Source organism: Lagopus leucura, unplaced genomic scaffold, assembly GCF_019238085.1.
Source record: "Lagopus leucura isolate 7727_CA_CO unplaced genomic scaffold, USGS_WTPT01 Super-Scaffold_73, whole genome shotgun sequence".
Classification (NCBI taxonomy): domain Eukaryota; kingdom Metazoa; phylum Chordata; class Aves; order Galliformes; family Phasianidae; genus Lagopus; species Lagopus leucura.
Genome location: NW_024962252.1, coordinates 94,899,153 through 94,918,672, shown reverse-complemented (window position 1 = coordinate 94,918,672; position 19,520 = coordinate 94,899,153). Strand labels below are relative to the sequence as shown.

The 19,520-nt window shown below is 48.1% G+C and overlaps 1 protein-coding gene across 1 annotated transcript in view; it reads left to right on the top strand.

Moving 5' to 3' along the window:
- The window catches only part of LOC122182159 (WD repeat containing planar cell polarity effector), a gene marked incomplete at its 5' end in the record, with an annotated part of 134,427 nt that extends 116,489 nt beyond the window's left edge, over positions 1 to 17,938 (top strand). Inside the window, 4 exons of the mRNA XM_042875218.1 lie at positions 6,572 to 6,695; positions 11,803 to 11,897; positions 13,058 to 13,086; positions 17,175 to 17,938. Coding sequence (XP_042731152.1) covers positions 6,572 to 6,695; positions 11,803 to 11,897; positions 13,058 to 13,086; positions 17,175 to 17,225 — 299 coding nt within the window. The remainder of the gene's footprint in view (positions 1 to 6,571; positions 6,696 to 11,802; positions 11,898 to 13,057; positions 13,087 to 17,174) is intronic.
- Positions 17,939 to 19,520: the final 1,582 nt, after the last annotated feature.

The window sequence follows — 19,520 nt, the reverse complement described above, 5'->3', positions numbered from 1 at the left end:
AGGAGAGGAGAGGAGAGGAGAGGAGAGGAGAGGAGAGGAAAAGAGAAAAACAAAAAGAAAATGCAGGAGCGACCTGGGTCTTGCCAGAATACAGTGCCATGGGAATCACAGCATCAGGCCCACAAAGGGTCCTGCTGCAGCTACCAGAAAGCTGTGGCAGTAACTTCAAATCAGCACTCTAGGGTTTGTTTCTTTTTTGGGGAAGTTAAAAATTCTGCTCGAGTTATCTCCTATAGCAATAATGACTCCATGGGTACTATGTTATCCTCTTTGGACCTCAATCACTCCCAGAGATTCAAGATGAACTCTGCCTGCCCAGGTACCAGAGTCAGTGCCCCGAGGAATTTCTTCATATCTCAGGGATATGCAGGATGTGTACTCGCATGCCCTCGCTGCCTCTCAGCACCAGCTGTACATGCAGTTTTGTTTTGGGAACCTGTACCTCCAGTATTGCAATATCTCTTTCAGTCTCTGTCATCAAGAGTTTAAATACAGTTCAGATCAGTGTTAGTGGCCCAGCTCCAAAAGAGGAGAATTGCTGCAATTCGTTATCTTGACAAATTAACTGGTCTGAGGCAATTCCTTTTTGAGAGAGATACAATTAGCTAACTCTTGAACTCTAGCCTTGCTCCAGCGCTATGGCAAAGTCATGCACCTGCTCCAGAAGTTTTGATAATACAACTAAGTACAACTGAGACATTTCCACCTGCAAATATATTCCTGCACCAGGAGCCATATTAGTGTGCCATGGTCAAGCCCTGCTGTCCTTACACTGCTCTCGTACCTGCTGTAGGGTGGGCTGATAGTGCAGCTTCTGCTGTAAAGGGATCTGACCTCAGCCAGCTGAAAAAAGCCTGTATGAAGACTGAGATGATCTTGTTGAGTAGCACCTAGGGGATGGTACTGGTTGCAATCCCTCAGTCTGTATAGACCTGGTGAAAACAGGCTTACCATCAGGTGTGGGAGCTGATGCTACAGCTTCTCTTCCCTCCTGTCTAGGGGAACAGTTTTTTTTTTTTTCTGTCAAGCAAAGGGAAGACATCCACAGCTACGTCATACTTCCAGCCTCATATGGGTAGATGCAGTTCCCTTCCCATTTTCCTTGGAAAGCAGCTCCTGCCCTCCACAGCAGCTCACCCCTGGGCATCATCTTCCTTTGCACAAGCACTCCCAGCTACCATGAGATATCCCTCAACCATTCATCCAAGCCATTTTGGAAGCTCTGTGTGGGATGATAAAGCTGTCCTGCAGAAGGCTTGTGTCTGCCTGCAGCCTCTTTGAATGGATGTGGTGGCTCGGAGGCTCCTAGAGCTCCACTTTGAATTCCAAGCCTTCAGCATTCAAAACATTTAACCCTCAATTTCTTTTCCCCTTTATCAGTTTGGCCAATTTCCAGCTGGCAGTGTTTGTTTGCAGGCTTCTATCCCGTGTCTTGTGCTCGCAGATGTCTCTCTGTCTCAATTAACTCCCCAGAATGGTTTTCCTCTGCCCTGGCTGGCGTATCACCCCTCTCTGCTCTCTGCCTGCGGGGCAGGAGGTGGCAGTGAGCAGCTGGGTCCCTGGACTGGAGGTGCCAGGCAGAGGGTGTGCCCAGCATGCAGTGTCAGGGTGAGCAGGAAAGGAACACACTGCTCAGCAGCACTTGCTCAGATGCTCTGGGCTGGACCTTGCAGTGCTGGAGGCCATTGGGCCTCTGTGGCATCTCTGGAGCACCACAGAAGAAAGATCAAATCTTCCCAGAGTGCTTTTGCTGAAATGCTCCAGAGCATGCACCAGATAGTGGGAACATCAGTGCTCACTAGCACAGCCTTACTCTGGAACTAGATAGTCATGTAAAATAGGATAAAAAAAGATCTGAAGTGCCACTTACCGACCAAAGAAAATGCCTAGTCACCTGGAGCATCCTCCCTCCTGCACCTGCTCTAATTGCTCAACATAAGCAGCCCTGGGCGGCCAGGCTGAGCCTTGGCACTCCGGTTCCTTCTCGGCACTGCGACTCCTTCTCATACACTGGCAGTCGAGAGGAGAGCTGCTCCCTGCTGCCAAGAATATAGGCAAACTTCGCACAGTTTGAGCAACCTGATAACATCTGGAGACACGAGCTCTCCATTGCTGAGACACCAGTCAAGCCTTTGGGTGGAGAGGGCCTGGAGTCAAAAGCAAATCCTTGGCTGTTCAGGTTTTCTGCTGGCGACCCATCACAGCTTGGTGCTACCACTTCTGGATCGTTCCTGTAAGACACACCTTTTTCTTTAAATTAAGTACTATTGGCACTGCTAGCATAATTTCTGAGGAACCTGATTACCTAGGCTCCAGGGAGATATAAAACGATCTGTTCAGCCTGTATAGTGGTTAGCTTAATCTTGTGTATAATTCTAGCAGAGCAAATGAGTAGTCAAGATTGAAATCTCTGCCGGAGCTAGCAAGGACTTGGCATTTCCATGCAAAGAAAACTTAAAGCCAGGTTTCACTTGCAAGCTGCGGAAGGCTGCTAGGTGCCATAGTCTGTCTGCCCTACTCAAAAAGAAAGAGTTGTTTTTGAATGTTAACTGCTTTTTTTAGTATCACATCGCTTTTATTTCAATTATTCCTCATCCTGGCACACCCACCAAAGCCATTTTGCTGCTGCTAATGTGCCTAATATCCAATCAGTGAAATAATGACATGTTGTGCTCGTGCTAAGAGTTGTTGCTGCTTAGTAGTGATTGAAGTACCTTATCTTCTCAAGTATCAAATTGTTAAATTACAGCACAAACGGGAGATATTCTGATTGAATGTGCCTTTTCCAGCTCTCAGCAGCAACAGCTGTTCTCAATAGGTTCTGAAAGTACTGTAAAAACAGTATTTCAACAAGTAATGTTTGTCAAATGAAGGCATGGCAGCTCTGGGAATTAACAAAATAATGTAATCTGAAATAAGAAGCCATAGAAAACCAGAACAGAAGAAGCAGAGTTTGTATTCCCAACACCCCTCAACAAAGCTGGCTGCTCTGAAGTGGTTTCCCTGCAGGAAACTAAATGATTTTAATGGACTCTGTTTAATTTAGAAAGACGGTGTTGGGAAAACAGTTGTTCCCAAAAGAAAGAGAGCTGCCCTGTTCCTGTCGGTAGTGATGTTCCCTCTGATTTGGTGTGTGGAGACATAACCCATTGGCTGTAGAAGCGCTTCCATGTAGGTTGAGTGGCACCTCTTGCTGCACTTACTTCCCTTAGAATGTCTAACTCAGCATGAGAGATTAATTCCAGCATGTCAAAATTATAATAACAAAATAGAGAGTGGCTCACATAATACCTGGAGATGGGTATTTATTAACGTGGAAGAAGCTGCTCAAGTAAAAAGGGAGTTTTGTTGAACTGCCTCAATAAAAAGGTGTGCTTGTTGAGGCTGTTTCTGTGGTGTTTACAGCACTCCCTCTACCTAACCATCTGTATTCCTTTGCACCTTTGATTTGTTTCATTCCAAAACAATGCTGTGATATACTCAGTTCTTCACCAAGAGGAGCAGCGTGCCTGAAGTCTGCATGGTTCACTGGGAGTTCATTGGTATATATTTGCAACTCCTGAAGCAAAAACCTGATATTTTATCTTTAGCAGGAGTTACATTTTTTGAACTTATTGAATTTTTCAAAGATCAGCATGAAGAGTTCGGATTAAATGCTTGCTTCAGCGTTTTAAAGGTTCCTTGTGTCCCTGTTGCCTAAGGAGGTCGTGCATTAGGATTGCTCTGTAAACATCAGATTGTACAGAATTGGCTCTGCATACCATGCCGAGCACACAACGGAGAAGTCAAATGGCTTATCATTCACTTATCAGCTAGTTTATTTCTCATGCCAAAAAGGCTGGATTTTTACAAGAGCAGCTGCTACTTTGTAAATAATGTAATGGCTTCTGTTAAGTAGAGCTGTCGGGTTTGCAAACAATATTCAAAGAAGGTTTTCGTTTTGCTGTGTGATTGCATGCTTTCAGATGTTTTTTTCTTTTTTATCCCTGAAAGCCCAGTGGAGGAGGCTGGAGAATGGAAACAGCCTCTGATTTGCAGACACTGATCCAATGGAGGATAGACACAGTTAAATAGCGATGCAGAGAGGGCTGAGGTCTCAGAACCTGTGTGTTGTGTTTGGAGTGCATCCTGCTCCATAAAGCATAGGAGAAATTTCAGGGGTCTTCTGAAGAAATATCCTGGGCTCTTTCTGCCTGGTGCTATAGGTGGATTAAGAGCAGCCATCAGCAAATTGAGGAAATGCAGAATGCACATTGTATGGCTGTGCGGGTACAACATTATCCTGACACTATTTGTGACAACTGGGATTTAGTAGATAAACATTTCCAGCATGCTTTAATTCATATTATTGCATCTGATAAATAACTTTACTGAAGAAACAATGCTAGCCGAGATACCAACTCTCAAGGTTCAAATCTCCTTCTCACAGGGAAAATGGGCCAGTGTCCCACAGCAAAAGCATGTGTGTCTACTGTAGGGCACTCACTTCAGGTTTTGTGGCTCTGAACCATGTGTGGCATCTGATCGTATCTAATATCACACTGCAACACCACAGCTGTACACCCAGACAGGACAGGCTCAGTGTTAGCAGCCTGACTTCAGTCTCAGCTATTGAACTGAGATATGAAAAAGCAAAGCAATCCATTTGTATTCTGCATAGGTGAGAACTGCTCTCATCCCCAGTCAGGGTTCTGAGCAGGGAAGAGAACATGTGAGGCAACACGACGATGGGAAGAGGTCAAAGCTGACCAAATCTTATTTCGGTTCTCAGTACCCTCTCCTCTCCTGGGATTTCTCAGGCTTTTACCAAATTGGGGGTTGGACTCGATGATCTCTGGAGGTCCTTTCCAACCCCTCCAATTCTGTGATTCTGTGATTCTGTGAAAATGCCATTGCTCCTTGGAGTAATGGGAAGCTCTGGAAATCAGGTGTTGGTGAAAAGAAATGAAAAAAGAGATGAATGACACCAGTTTGACTCAGCCTGCATGGTTTAGCCTTAACATTTAGAAAGCTGGAGGGTTTGAGGTTTCCAAGCACTTAATGAACAGGCAGAATGTGGCAGTGAGAACCGTATTCCCAAGCAAAGGGTGTCAACACCCATCCTGCGAGAGCACTGCTGGATTTTGTCTGAGCATACAGCAGCAGGAATGCTGTGTAAACCACTTCCCAGAGCTCTTAACACACACCAAAAGCAGCTTTTCCTGTGCCTTTTAGGTTGCTGTCATTGTTTCCCTTCTTCTCATGACTGCTCACCACACAGGCCTCAACAAGAGACCTTCAGAGGAACCCGCTTCACTTGCCTAGAGCTTCCTAGACATTGAGCATTGCTTGTGTTTCTTCCCTCCTTTTTTTTTTTTTTTTTTTTTTTTTTTTTTTTTTTTTTTTTTTCTCTTTGTATTTTTTATTCAAGATAAAGGAAAAAATGCACCAAAGCTGGTTTATTATTCAAGGCAAGTCTATTATTTATTTATCGCAGTGTTGTGTGCATGCTTGGAGGTGTGGCCCCTGACTGAGTTGGCTGCTGGCAGTGATTCTCTACATTATTCCCTCCTTGGGAAAGGGCAGCTCCAAAAAGATGGGATACTTTAGGAAGCCCAGTCAGCTGCTATACATCACCCTCCTGCACATCGCAGACGTTAATAGTATCTGAGTAGCATGGAGTGTAGGAATAGTCTGCAGCAATCTGACAGCATTCATTTTTTAGGACTGAGAGATGCAGAAATGCTTACAAGTAGCTTTGCCCTCCTAATCTGGTGAGCATCCTGAGTCCCTGGTCAAAATGTAAAGTAGCAGTATAGCAATGCTCACAGGAGCATTATGTTCTCTGCACTGCCCATGGTGTTGCCATGGGTATCACACAGATTAGCTTATACAGGATCCAGGAAGGCAGAGAACAAGGGCAGAAAAACAGGATTAAAAAAAGGAAAAAATAAATAAATGCAAAAAGGTCTTATGATTTCGAGAAAAAAATCTTTGAATGTCTGTATCTGTAACAGCATTTTTCCTTAATCCAAATTCTGCCAGCCTGCGGCTTGATTACGCTATTTATTTATTTTAAGTGTCACACCTTGAATATACAGTTCCTGCTCTGTATTTCCAAGTTCTTTTGTATTTTGAAGCAATTCCCCTCCCCAAAGGGCTCAGTCTGGAATTTGGGAATAGAAAGCCCATCCTTCATGTCCTTCACCTGAAGGCTTCGGGACTTGATCACTGACTAAAATATTTTTGGAACAAAGATAAGAATAATTCAGGAAATGTGATGGTGTGGACATGGTTAGTGGGCACGGTGGGGATGAGCTGACAGTTGGACTGGATGATCTTAGAGGTCTTTCCAACCTTAATGACCCAATGATCCTAAGTTACACAAGCATGGGGGTCCCGTTCCATCCCTTTGTACTTGGATCCTTATGGCAGCTGCTGGTGGTGGTTAGCTACATGGTCTCTTTTTCAGGGAAAGAAGTCAAGAGTGAAAGGTACATAAGCATGTGGTTTTCTGCAACACATGACAAACAGCTGGCAGTTTGCTTTTCCATTGAGCCAGCCTGATCCCATAACTTGCTTGGTCTTGCAGAACTCCTGGGGCGTGCAGATGAAGAGGATACATCGCACGAGGCCTTTGGTGGTCAGGTCCCAGAGCACCAAACTGAGCACGACGTGCCCACAGCCAGCCCGGCTATGCTGGCCTCTTCCCACAGGTGAGCTGAGCTGCTGTGCTTGTTCCTGCTGGCTCCACTTGTCTTGCACCATCACAACCACTTTTGAATTAAAACACTTGGGTAGATGGGGGCCTGCTTCAGTAAATGTGCAGAAGAGAGAAATGCAGCAATGGAAATGCTGTGCTTGGTAGGTGGGGTGTGAGCAGCTCTTCTAAACATCCAGTGTGATCTTTTCTGGAGCCTGTAAGCTCATCACCAGCTCTGGGATCAAAATCCCCAGGATGATGTTAAGAGAGCACGCTTCTGCCGAAGTTGAATAAAACCTGGAACTTGTTCACTGTGAGAGAAACTAGCATGCTAACTAACGTATCTAAAGGGAGGTGGGAGGCAAATGGATGAGGACAGCCTCTTCTTGGAAGTGTGTGAAGACAAAGGATAATGGTCTAAAACGTGAACATAGGAAGTTCCATACTAACATGGAAGAACTTCTTTACAGTAAGGGTGACTGAGCACTGGGACAGGCTGCCCAGAGAGGTTGTGAAGTCTTCTTCTATGGAGATATTCAGGACCCATCTGGATGCCTACCTGTGCAACCTACTGGAAATGGGAATGAAACAGTTCTTCATAGAGATCAAAAAATAGTTTGTTTCTCCTGTTTTCCCTGATAAGAAAGAAATAGTTATTTGTTTATAGTGAGTATATTTTCTGTCCTTACTGTATGTAAAAACATTGTTAGTAAATTTAGCGTGAGTACAGCATTGAACTTCCACATTGGTGAGTCATCCTGGTTGCATATAATCGTGCTGAGCACATTCTGTGTGGGCCACAGTCACATTTACGGCTCATCTCTCTGGCCAGGATACTCCAGCATTACTGGAGACTTTGCTGCCTAATCTGAGGCATCAGGAAACATCCTGCTCTGTGATGGGTAGATGGTTAAGCAGCATTTTAGGAAGTCTTTAAATTGGCTCAACATAGGAACCCGAAATTAGAACTTACATGCTTTCTGTTGCCTCTGGGAATTCACCTGAAACATGGCAACAGTAACACCTTAAAATACTGCAAAGTGCATGGAATGGCAGATGCAGAGTGCCTTGCAGCTGAGCATTTTAGGAAGAGCACAGCAACATTGTTATTCTAACCAGTTTCCCACATCATAAATGCATATCTGACATTTTCACTGTCCACTTCTCCACAGCCTCCAACCACTACCTGCAGTTTCAAAATCAATAACCAGGACACATCCTCCCCCCTTCAAAGGCCCTCCATTGTTCATTAGCTTGGCCATTTTTTTGTTTTGTTATTGACTTACACAATTCCTCACGCTGTTTAATGCTAGTTTTTGGTGTTTATGTATTCTGCTCACCAGTGAGATAAATGTACAGCCTGAATCATTTCCTATTTGCTTCTGAAGTCTTTCGAGACAAAAAGAAGAGAAGAAAACTCCTTTTTAGTAATAGATTTACTACAATTCCTTTCTGTTCCCAACCCCAGGCATCATACAGCCTCCTGTCCTGGCCAAGCCCTGCTTTGTGTGTATTATTGCAGGCACCTTGTTGATTTGCCTCCTCAGCATCACTGAAATCCATGAGACATTGTCACGAAGGTCTTGATTTGCAGTCTGAGGAGCAACATTAGCCTATAGCTTTTGTTTGCTTTGTTCCCCTGCACATTGGCATACCATGACATCATACAGCAAATGTCGCTTGTGGTTGCGGTGATGAGCTCAGCTCTGTGCTCAGGAGGGTTGCCCCAAGCTTAGCACAAGGGGAGGTATTGCTGCTCTCGTTGTGAGCTGCCCAGTGTTCACCAGTGCCACAGGTCCCTGCTGGGTCATGCACCACAGCCTTGAAGCTGGATCTGACTTAACAGCTGAACCTGCTGTGAGAAGCGAATGGGACCAGATGGCCTTCAGAGGCCCTTTCCAACCTAGCATCCAACTTCCTAATGTTCTTTGCAAGTTGAGCATCAATATTTGGCATCATTAAATCCCCACAGCCTTATCTGTGCAAGTAAATCAGAAGTTTCACAAAATCAGTACATGCTCACATGCACATGTACGTGCTCACATACACTTGGCCTGCATAAATTCAGATGTACACAGCAAAGTTACCAGGCTGTGCTGCCTTTGGCGAGGAGAGCCCCCTATACCTCTGCAAGACACCACAGTGGGACTTTGTCAGTCTTTAGCAAGCACAGCACTCAATGGCTGCTCATTGTTCTTTCCCAGAGTCTTTTATTCGTCTGCTTTGGCTCTATGTCTTTGGACCAGCTAGTTGCATCCCAAAATCATTGGCTTGTGTCACTGCCAAACATCACCACCCATCAGACCCAGAAATGGTCCCGAATTTCTATCTCACCCAAGGTTCTGGAAGATCATATTCAGCGCATACCTCAACTGCGTCTCCTGTATTTAAACACAGACCATCCTTCTGTTTTGGAACAGCTGAGATGTATCTCATGAATTGCATCTAGGCAAAGGCCCCAGGCAAGCTCTGAAGACAGAGCTTAGCTTAATAAACCTGCTACTGATGTCCCTCAGGGAGCATATGTGTAACAGAAGTGCAGTTTTCAGGCTGCATAATTAACAAATCAATTAACTCTTAACACCACCATCTCCTTTCTGGCTCTGCCTAGCGAGGAAGGGCAGAGCCTGTGACCAGGACCAAACAGATAGATCCTAAAATAGTCTTGAAGATATATTTCCCTGAGAACCTATTGTGGGTGAACTCCAGCTGCTTGTTTTGCCCTAACAGCCAAAAAGCAGAAAATTTCGTTTGGGGCTAAAATGAGTATTACAGATGGCAAAGAAAACTGGAGTAACTCTGCAGTGTTTTATGGAAGTAGCGCGTGATGGCAGTGCTGACATGTAATCAACCTTCCAAACAGTGTGCACAGAGCTGTGGCTGTGAAAAGTGCTGGGCAGTGCTCCAGGCAGGGCAGTTTATTTGCTGTGTGGTTTCTTGCACTGTACCACAGAACAGGGAATGTTTTACAAGTCTCATCTCTGACTTAGGTGTTGACCACTGTCATTCTGCCCTTCCAAACGGCAGATAGGCTACAGCCCAGCAGTTCTTGTTCTCTCTCATTATTCATTTTTTTTCCCTATTTGTTTTTCTGTTTGTGGAGATGCTCTGACCAGCATAACTCTTGTGCTGCCTGTAAATAAGGGCAGTTTTTGTAAGATCCGATATTTTTACAAGATCTCAGTCTTTTTTTATCCCTTTCCTGTCTCTTTTCATGTACTGAAGAACAGATGTATTTCTACTCCTCTACGAAGTTGCTATGCGGAGCTCAGAGGCATGCTTGTGTATTTTGAACTGTAAACCAGTCACACCTCTTGAAGCATTAAGAGCAGATCACCTGACCAGTCTTTCCTATCCATATACATTGGCAGTGGAATCAGCATAGAAAGAACCAGAGAACTCATCCTTCAACCCTGCTCAGCCCCAGTGAAGGCAACGGGAGCTTCATGTGCATCAGGAAGGTGGCAGGAGCAAACAGACGCAGTACGTCAGGCAAATTAATTAGCACGTGCACAGCACCTTGACGATTCAAAATTAACTCTTATTAGCCAATACATGCTCAAGATGCATTGAGGTGCACTGCACAGCCTCTTGATTCCAGACAAAGGTCCTCTTGATGAAATTAGAGTGCTATATGGCCACATTAGCTCACTTGAAGCACGAAAAGTTTTGAAAAAGAAATTTGGCTTCGTCACATGAGCACCACATAGACTTAATGGAAATTTTTCCAGCATTCACAAAACAAAGAAAAATCAATACAATGTCTGCCAACTCTTCCACTGAAAACATTCTATAACCTACAGCGCCGAGAATCCCGAGCCAAGATAAACCACCGTCGCTGACAGAAAATACTGACAATTATTTTGCATTGATTCAATTTGGCCCAGCCTGGGCTGACCTTGTTTATTCATCTCGGTCTCCTAATTCATATTAACTTGGCATCTGGATGGGACATGTGGCACATGGGCTGAAGACCCACTTCACTGTCTTAGGCTCAGATAAATGCAGCGCACTGAGTATTTCCAGTGCCTTGAGCTCTTAGGTAGATTTATATGCATTAGACAGAACTGGTTAAGTTCCTTTTATCCCCGCTGGGCTTTTCATGTCTGTTGACAGTAAAACTGGAAGCCGGGTAAAAGTAACATCTTCTTCTAAGCCTTCGGATATACATGAAATCCTCCCAGTATTGGTCAATTTTAAAGACATGTCCAAAGAGGATGGATGGTTTTAAGCTCTTTTAAAACATAAAAATAGAAGGGTTATGGCAATTTGGCAGCCAAAAAAGCAATTTACAGGTCTCAGCAGAATCCAAGGCTGCATGTAAGAAAGCTGATCAAGGTACTACAGAGCAGATAGTGGGGTCAAAGAGCAGAAGAATCTCTTTATTTCTGCAACCAGCATAATCTGGTCTCCAATGAAGTTTCTTAGTTTCTTTTGCTGAACCAATAAAGCTTAGTACAACCTGTAGTTGCATTACTGCAGCTTAAGCGTGGCTTGGGAAAGCAGATGAGGAGCATTGCTTTTAGTTGCATGGCAGATGCCCAGCTGCTTGCATAGCCATCTCTCCACTGGTAGGAGGGTGTATGGGAACTGTTGAATCATGGCCTGAACCACTGATTGATCACCTGGGAAAAGCACTGAGTCAGCCCTGGGAGCACAGGTGAAGGCAATTCTGTGTGACCAGAAGGGGTGTGGAGCCTGGCTACACCTCTCCTAGACCCCATTTAAGGGCTGACTGCCACTGGGGAAGAATCTCTTTCTGGAGATTGTTTCCTTTGGAGTATTTTTTGCTGTGTCTGGGATATGGGTGAGCATTTCATTTATTTTTATTATCTCTTTCCATCACCATAGTCTTTCTAATTATAAAATCTGTGAAGTATCATCCTAACCACACTACTCTACTAACTGTGTATTTCTTGATTGTACAGAGGGGGAAAAAAGGCATTGGGAAAACCAAACTTTTTCAGTTTGTGCCTGTTGTCCCTTGTCCTGTCTCTGGTTGCTGCTGAAAAGAGCCTGGCCCCATCTGCCCATTAGTTATCTTGTATGCTTTGATAAGACCTGCTCTGCAATACCTCCTTTGCTCCCTCCACTCCTATCACATCTGCTTTCTTTTTAAGATCCACTTGCTGTGGACTGGTGGAGGATAGTGATGGGGAGCCTGGAGCAGGTGTCACCTCCCTGATGGAGAAATCCTCTTCTGAGCACCAGGAAGGTAAGCAGCCAGGTTGCTTCTGAGTGTATGCAGCAGTATGGAGATGGAAAAGTAACAGTGATTAGTATCTGGACAAAGAGTTGGGTTTAGGAATTAAATAAGCCTTGAGCTTCTTTTGCACAGCAGGAAGAGGGACTTCTGCAGCAGGTGCCAGCTAGAGCTCCTGGTGCCTGCTCTCAGGTCAGAAGTCAGTCTCCTGGTCTTGTGAAGCTACTGATCCTGCAGTGCTGTTCCAGATTTGACACAGTCAGAAGACAAGCAAGGTGTCTGTTAGTTCTGGTGTTGCTCTGGGTGTGCAATGGCCAGGTCTCCCAGCAGCTTTAAGTTAGCAAAGCAGCAGTTCACACTGCTTCTGCAGGAGTTCTGCAGCAAATGCATATAGCTGTCCTGCTCCTCCAAGGCCAGATCCAAAGTAGCCTAGCAGTGTAATGGAGTAGTGCTCCAGCAGAACACTACAGTGAGAGTCATCCTGCAATCTCAACTGGGCAGGGAGAAGGGATTTTTTTGCCCTCTGTCTTGCCGGGTGTCCATTGCCTGTACAATGGGGCTGTAAGAAGGGAGCCAGTCCCCTACCTTCCTCTAGACTCCCTCCCCTCAGCCAGAATGCCCTGCCTGGAGAGACAAGAGGCCACCCCAGCTGGCACCAAGCGAGGCACTGATTGCCTGCAGCGGGACTTCTCTCTGACGTATGCAGCTGGTAATTCTGCTCAAGCCGTAACTTGAAGCCTCACCCCCAGCACCTCCAACAGCACAGCCCTCACAAGGCACCCCACAGCTCCCCAAGCCCAAGCAGTGCACTGTGAGCATCCCACTGCCAGCAGCACCCATGGAGCGGGCACAACGTGAGAACCTGATCCCATTGCTGCCCTGTGTCTCCAATTTGCCCTGTGTGCACAAATCACTGTTGCTTTAACGTGGCGTAGAGTTTCAAGGAATATATGTGTCCTACATGTATGAACCTGCAGGAGTGATGTATTAAATATTTTAATTGAGCCATTGAATAACAGGATATAAAATAGCTGTGTCCTATCAAAAAAGTGAAAGAGTTACCTAATGCCGTGCCCTTGTTTATTTGGGTTTTTCAACGAGTTCAATGGAATGTAAATAACATGGTGATCTTCTGTGTTGTTGGTTTTTTTTTTTTGTTTTTTTTTTTAAAGGAAATTTGAGAGCAGTTCCTTCAGAACAGGTAATGCACATCTGATTTATTTATTTTTAATTCCTGCTTGTTGTTATTTACTCTTATTTTTGCAACTTCCTGAAACTCCCCAAGCCTGCTCCTGCAAGCTGCCTGCCTGCAGGCTCTTGCTGGGATCGGTAGGAGGGCTCTGCGTACTGCATGGTCAGGACAGGGCTGTGTTGGATTGAGCGTGTGGCAGTCAAAAATGGTCATCATCTACTGGCTGCTGAATAGAACACAAGAAAGCCCTTACTGTCCTCAACCCACGTTCATCTCAGTGAGTTAGCTGGCACTTGCATTCGTGCTTTCAAGCAGCAAGACTGCTGTAGAGAGGAGTGAAATCCTATCCTGGGTTTTCATGATCACTTGAAGCTGATTTAACTGCAAGGTGCTGCCAAAAAAAGATGGCCTAGCTCTTCTCCTCCAACCAGCCTCAGTCCTTCTCCCCTGTGGCAGTGTGGGTGCTTGTTCCATGGCCAGGAGCTGCACAAGCTGGGGGGGGGAACAGGACTGTGCCCCATCCCAAGCATAGCAGCCACCCATTGTGTGTAAGGGCCTGGGCTGGTGCCAGCTTGGGTGGCTCGGTGTTGGTGCCAATAGAGCACATACATCGCCTGATGAGTCAGCAGCGTGCTGCACTGAAGTGCTCCTCCAGTTCTAGTTTACAGGGGGAAAAAATACATAAAATACAATCTGCGTGGCAGCAGCATGGGTAGAGGCAGAAGGCTTTCTTTATTTTAGCTTCCTCCTGATTACAGTTCTTGTTGAAGCTCTTATTTTTGAGTCTGAAGTACTCAGTGTTTGGCCATGGTACAAACAGATCAAAAAAAAAAAAAAAAAAGGAACGCTTCAACCTTCCAGCGAAGCAGGATGGCACTTCTTTCTTTCTTTCACTGCAAAGCTGTGCCAAGTGAAATCGTGCTCTAAGAGCTGTTCTACCAGTCCTGAAGTGCTGGAGAACACATGCCTGCCCCACCTCTGTAGCATTCAGGCCGGGTGGAGGATGGGGTTGGCTGGCAGCGGGTGATGGAGTTCACTGTGTTGGGACCAAGGTGGTGGGCTGTCCCCTCTGGTGGCCTGAGGATGCAATATGGAGTGAGGTGGGGTTGCAGGAATGGGCTGGGGACATTAGTTGGCTCTGTGTTCTTCCTGAGCTGGGCGGAGGATGCTCCTCACCCCACGTGAGCAATTAATCAATCCAAAAGTTAGTTGGATTGTCACCATGGTTGTGTAGATGAACAGGTTGTGTTGAGGGAGGAACAGCAAGAAAAAGACCTTGTGTTGTGTAAATGAGCTCAAAGACAGCAGCTGTGAGCAGTTGGGGCTGTGGGTAGGCGAGATGTGCTGAGGGTGAAGGAGCCCTTTGTGTGCTCTGGTGTGGGGCAGAAGAGCCATCCACGTGATGTTAGCTCAGTGCTGCTAGGTTGTCGTGACCTGTGATGGTGCTTGGAAACCTGTGTTCTGGAGGCTGATGCACACTCTGGCCCCCTGTACCCTCCTGTTTGTTACCCACCCTGAGCGCTGCCGTTCATTCTGCCCATCCAATGCTCACCCCAAATCTGTGCTCAGCAGTAGCTCTGGTTCCTGGCAGGGTGCTGGACTTGGCATTTCAGGGCCAGATCTGCACTGCCATTTTGTGTTGCCCCTCACAGAGCCGTACCAGAGCATCCATCCCCAAGTCTCTGTGTCCCCAAGGTCCTGAGGCCTGCACCCTCCTGCTCCCCATCCCTTTACCACCACAGCCTATGCATTGCCTCAGAGGGAGCCCTCACTGTGCCGGTCTCAGTGCCGCTGAGGGGAGCACACCAAGGCCCAGCCCTTGCACAGTCAGTGCTGCAGGACGATCTGTGTGACCATGAGGGGGAGGATGTGTTGTTTGCTCCTCTGCATTGGTGAAAATGCTGAAGTGACCCAGCACAAAAAGCCTGGAGTCTCCAGTGAGAAATGCACCTGATGTGGGCCCAATCCTCCTCGCCCGCCGCGCTCTTGGCTATGAGAAAGCTTCCTGTGTCCAAGGCTGCCAGCCTGCCTGGTGCTCGAGCAGTCAGATGGGATTGATTTCCTTGAGGAAAGCCATGGCCCTCCAGCGCCCAGCTCAGAGGCATGATCGTGCAGGGGCACACGTGAGGTGATGGGTGAGGGCAGTCCCAGCTTGCAGTTTGTGTTTGGCCCCCGTCTCCTTGCTCTGAGCATGGAGCTGGGCCAGGTGATCCCAGAGGTCCCTCCCTGCGTGCGTTACTCCACATGCTGAGCATCTTGAGCAAGCTATTTAGGTCAGAGCCTCTGTGGAGCAGCACCCAGCCTCAGAGCCAAGCCACCCTGCTTACCAGCCTCAGTATCTCTGGAAAACATGGATCTCAGCTGCTTTGTTGCTTCCATGTTGGAGGTGAATGGAGGTGAATCTTGCTTACTTACAGGAACTGGAGGTGCTGAAGGCAAAGTGCCTGGTGACTGCAAAGTAACTATTGTAATATGCTGTTACGCAGCTGAATCGCTGTCAGCCAGAAAGGTTTTGCACAATGCTATCTGAGGGAGACTGGAAGGCCTTTCCAGTCAAAAGGAGCACTGCCTATGGGGCCAAACAGGAACCATGTCTTGGTCTGGGATCAGGCAGCCTCAGCCTGCAAAGCCAGGTGTTTAAAATCAGGAGACCCTGGGGCTGGGGTGGTATCCCCTCCAACTCTTTCCCTACTTCTGTTGGCTACCAGGGCACTCTTGGCAGAACAAGTGGAGGCCCTGGGGAGCAGGCTGCCAACCTCTTGATGAGTTTTCTTCTGTTTTCTGCTCCTGGAGCCTAATGGAAATAGACCTGAGGAGGCTGAGCATTGGGACCACCCCATTGACACACAAAGCCCCATGAGCTGCTCATGGTGACTGCTGCGATATCAGCTCCCTGTTCATAGAATTGCTAAGGTTGGAAACAACTACTATAATCAGCAAGTCCAACCTCAACCCATCCCCACCATGCCCACTGACCATGTCCTTCAGCACTGCATCTCCACGTTCCTCGAACGCCTCCAGGGACATCAGCCCCACCGCTGCCTGTGCAGCCCTATTCCCATGCTGCAAAACCCCACTCTCATCAGATGTTGATGGCTCCTTTTATTGCTACTTTGGGAAAGGTGCACATGTCAGGAGGGAGCTCCAGCCGTGATCGCTCCTCATCCTTTGGTTTGCATCAAACACCCCTTTGGGCTCAACGCCACATCACAGCCTTCCCACGCCGCACCACCAGCTCTGCATTGCTGAGGCCAGATAGGTTTGCAAATAAGTTTTCTAAAGGAGCGTATGCAAAAAACACACAAGCGGGTAGGTCTGCAGTGCTCAGCTGGTGGGAGTTGAACGCTTCTCTTCAGACAGAGCACAAGTCACAAAGCTGGGGCATGCAAGCCCCTGAGCCTGGAGAAGTGAGGACCTATCCAGCAGCCTCGGATCCCAAACAAGTGTGGCTCTGCTCCGCACTGAGAGGCTGCTTCCACCCTGTGGGCAGAGACAAATGCTTTGGGATGGGGCAGGCAGACATTTCCCTGGGTGTTCGGCTCCACACCTGGTTCTGCTTGCATCATGGGGAGCCAGTAGCTCTGTGTAACCCAAAAGAAAGCAATGACTCACTGGGCTGCAGCTCTTTCCAAGTATTTCACGCATTTCGCAGGCACGCTAGCCCGTGTTATGAAATGCCCTCTCTTTGCGGTGCACGTTGTCATGTCCTGTACAAAAACTGAGGGCTCAGTTTTCCATTGTGCACCGGCACAGCGCAGACGGAGGAGGTAACGTGCACATAGTTCTGCCTCCATCGCTATTTGCATCGTATTAGGAATGCAAAATGCCATCCCCACACCACTCTGACAACCTGGCTGGCTCCCCGCTGACATTAGCCCAGCCATGAGGTGCTGGAGGAATGTTTTAATGAAAATGTTAACTAAAATACAAAGTTTCACCCTCCAGCCAGGTCTGGAGGGGTGGGAGTGGGGAGAAGGTGGGGAGCGGTGCCCTGCACCGTGCTGCCGGGTCAGGGCTGCCCCCGGTCCCTGGGCGGGTGGCAGTGGGAGCACCAGGGCATGGTCCCCATCCATGCTGTCCTGATTTTCTCCCTGCAGGGGCCGCGGGGCAGAGACTCTCTCCAAGTCGTGCACCTGGGGCTGGTGTGACCCTTTCCGTGGCGTCTGTGGAGAGCCCACCAGACACAGCTCCAGGCGGAGAAGACCTATGATGGCAAGCATGGCCATGCCCCACATGTGCCTACATCTTGGTGACATTGTTCCCGTGCCACTCACTGACATTAACAAATGGACTAATTGCAGCTCCCTGCTAACTGCATGGACTGGTTGCACTGGGTGCAGCCATAAACTTCTCCTGTGTTATATATTTTAGCAATCTGTGCTCGGAAGCAGATTTGAATTTCCACTTCAGGCTCCGAGAACCGTTCCATTGAGATAGGGGCAGATAACATCTCCACTCAGGATACCTCTGTGCCTTTCACAGTCGGCGGCGTTTTGCTAAGAATGCTCTCCATTTTCATATCTCGCTGTATCATCTCAGCTGAATAACCATTATTTTGCCTTTAAAATAAGACGCGGAGCCTCTTAAGCACCGTTCCATCGGAGCCCCGATCCCAATCGGCCCCTCGCAGCGCGCCGAGGGCAGCGAGCCCTGCGGCATCGCCGGGTTTAGGGCCGTGAGGGCGGGTTCCGGGGCTCTCTCCCCCTTCCATCCCATCACCATCGTCTTAAAACTGTTTTTTTCTGTCCTGAAAAGGAAGGTGAGCTGTAAACGTTTTTGGTTTTTTTTTTTAATCTGAAGCGATTTGTGAACAAAACACCTGTATGGAGCACAATAAAAGATGTGTGCTTGCTGTCGGCCAGCAGTTCTCCCCCAGAGCCCCGAGCCCGGCTGTGGGGCGGTGCGCAGGGACGGCAGGGGCAGCGTGGAACGCAGAGCTGTGTGCTGAACGGCAGCCACGATTCTGTCAGCGCGAGTGATGGTCTGTGTGAGGGATTAATCCGACACCAGACAGGGATTCCTAATCCTTCGCTATATCATAATCTATTTACTTTGCATGCTAAGAGGATTTCGGCTTAAAAATATACAGGAAGTGATACTAGAAATGTACATAAGATGCAAAGCGCCGTTTCCTAAAATCTCACTTTTTTTTTTTTTTTTTTTTTTTTTTTTTCCCTCCATAAAATCCTCTGGTGGTTTTCTTGCAAAAGTCCCATCCTGGAGGAGCGGGGACTGCTGTCCCCAGCACACAGCCCTGCGCACTCCGAAAGCTTTTGATGCCCGACCGAGGGAACGGCGTTGCACCAGGAGCGCCGCTGGCACTTCCCAGCCGGGGCTCGGACCCAAGTGGGATTTTACATGCGGTTACTGCTGCTCTTGTGCCCGAATTAGCGGCGATGGGATAGGGTGAAGCGCAGCGGCGGGGCTCCTCTCTCGCCCGCTGCAAGACAATGACCGGAGCTGCCGAGAGCGGCTCACCGCTGCCCGCACGGCACTGCGTCCGGTGGGCGCTGGGACAACTTTTCCCTGCGTAAAGAAAGGCTGCGAGGGCACCGGCGCTGGGACGAGCACAGCCGGTGCCGGCATAGAAACCCGACGCCGCTCCGTAAATGCTGTTCTATCTACAGCAGGTGGCACAGGATGCTCGCTGCCCGCATCGCCCGGCGGTGGCGATTCCACCTGCATGCTCTGAGACGGGCCACCCAACAGCGCTCCAGCTCTTCCCAAAGCACCTGTAGCACCCCAGTGCCTCTGCTCCCCCCACACTGGGGACGCGCCGGGCTCCCGGCTGCACTGGGAGCTGAGACAAGACCAAGGCTGGAAAATAAATGGGGTTTTGGGGTGGAAATTGCCGTGAAAAATAATCCCCCTCCCCTTCCCACCGAGTCGCAGCCGACAGCGGGAACAGGGAAACGCCGGCAGCGCGTCTGAGGTCGCGGTGCCGAGCACCCCTCTGTGTGCCCACCGTGCTGTCCGTCCGGGGTGAGCCATGCATCCCCTCTCAGCACAGAACTGCCTGTGGGTCCCCAGCACATAGCGCTGCATCAGCAGAGTTTCAGCCCTTTTAGGAAGCTCTTGCCCACCCCGCACGGGGAAACGTGGTGCAGCCCGGCCAGGGAACCAATTAGCAGCGTTAATTAAAAGCAGCCTGGAGCCTGCACCCGCAGAGAAGTGTCCCTGCACAGCCTGTCCTGCTGGGAACCCCCGGAGAGAGAGCATGGAGAGTGAGCACGGGGTTCGATTTGGGGTCTGCTGGTGGGCACTGCATGGCTGAAGGATCTACGGGGCCACGGCAGGGGGCAGGAAACCACCTCCCCTTCCCCACGTTTACCGCAAAGGAGCTCAGCTCCCTCCCATTCCCCCATCCCTCCCTCCCCCCCCCCCAAAAAAAAAAAGTAAAAAAAAAAAAAAAAAAAAAAAAAAAAAGAACCCAAACTTTTTTT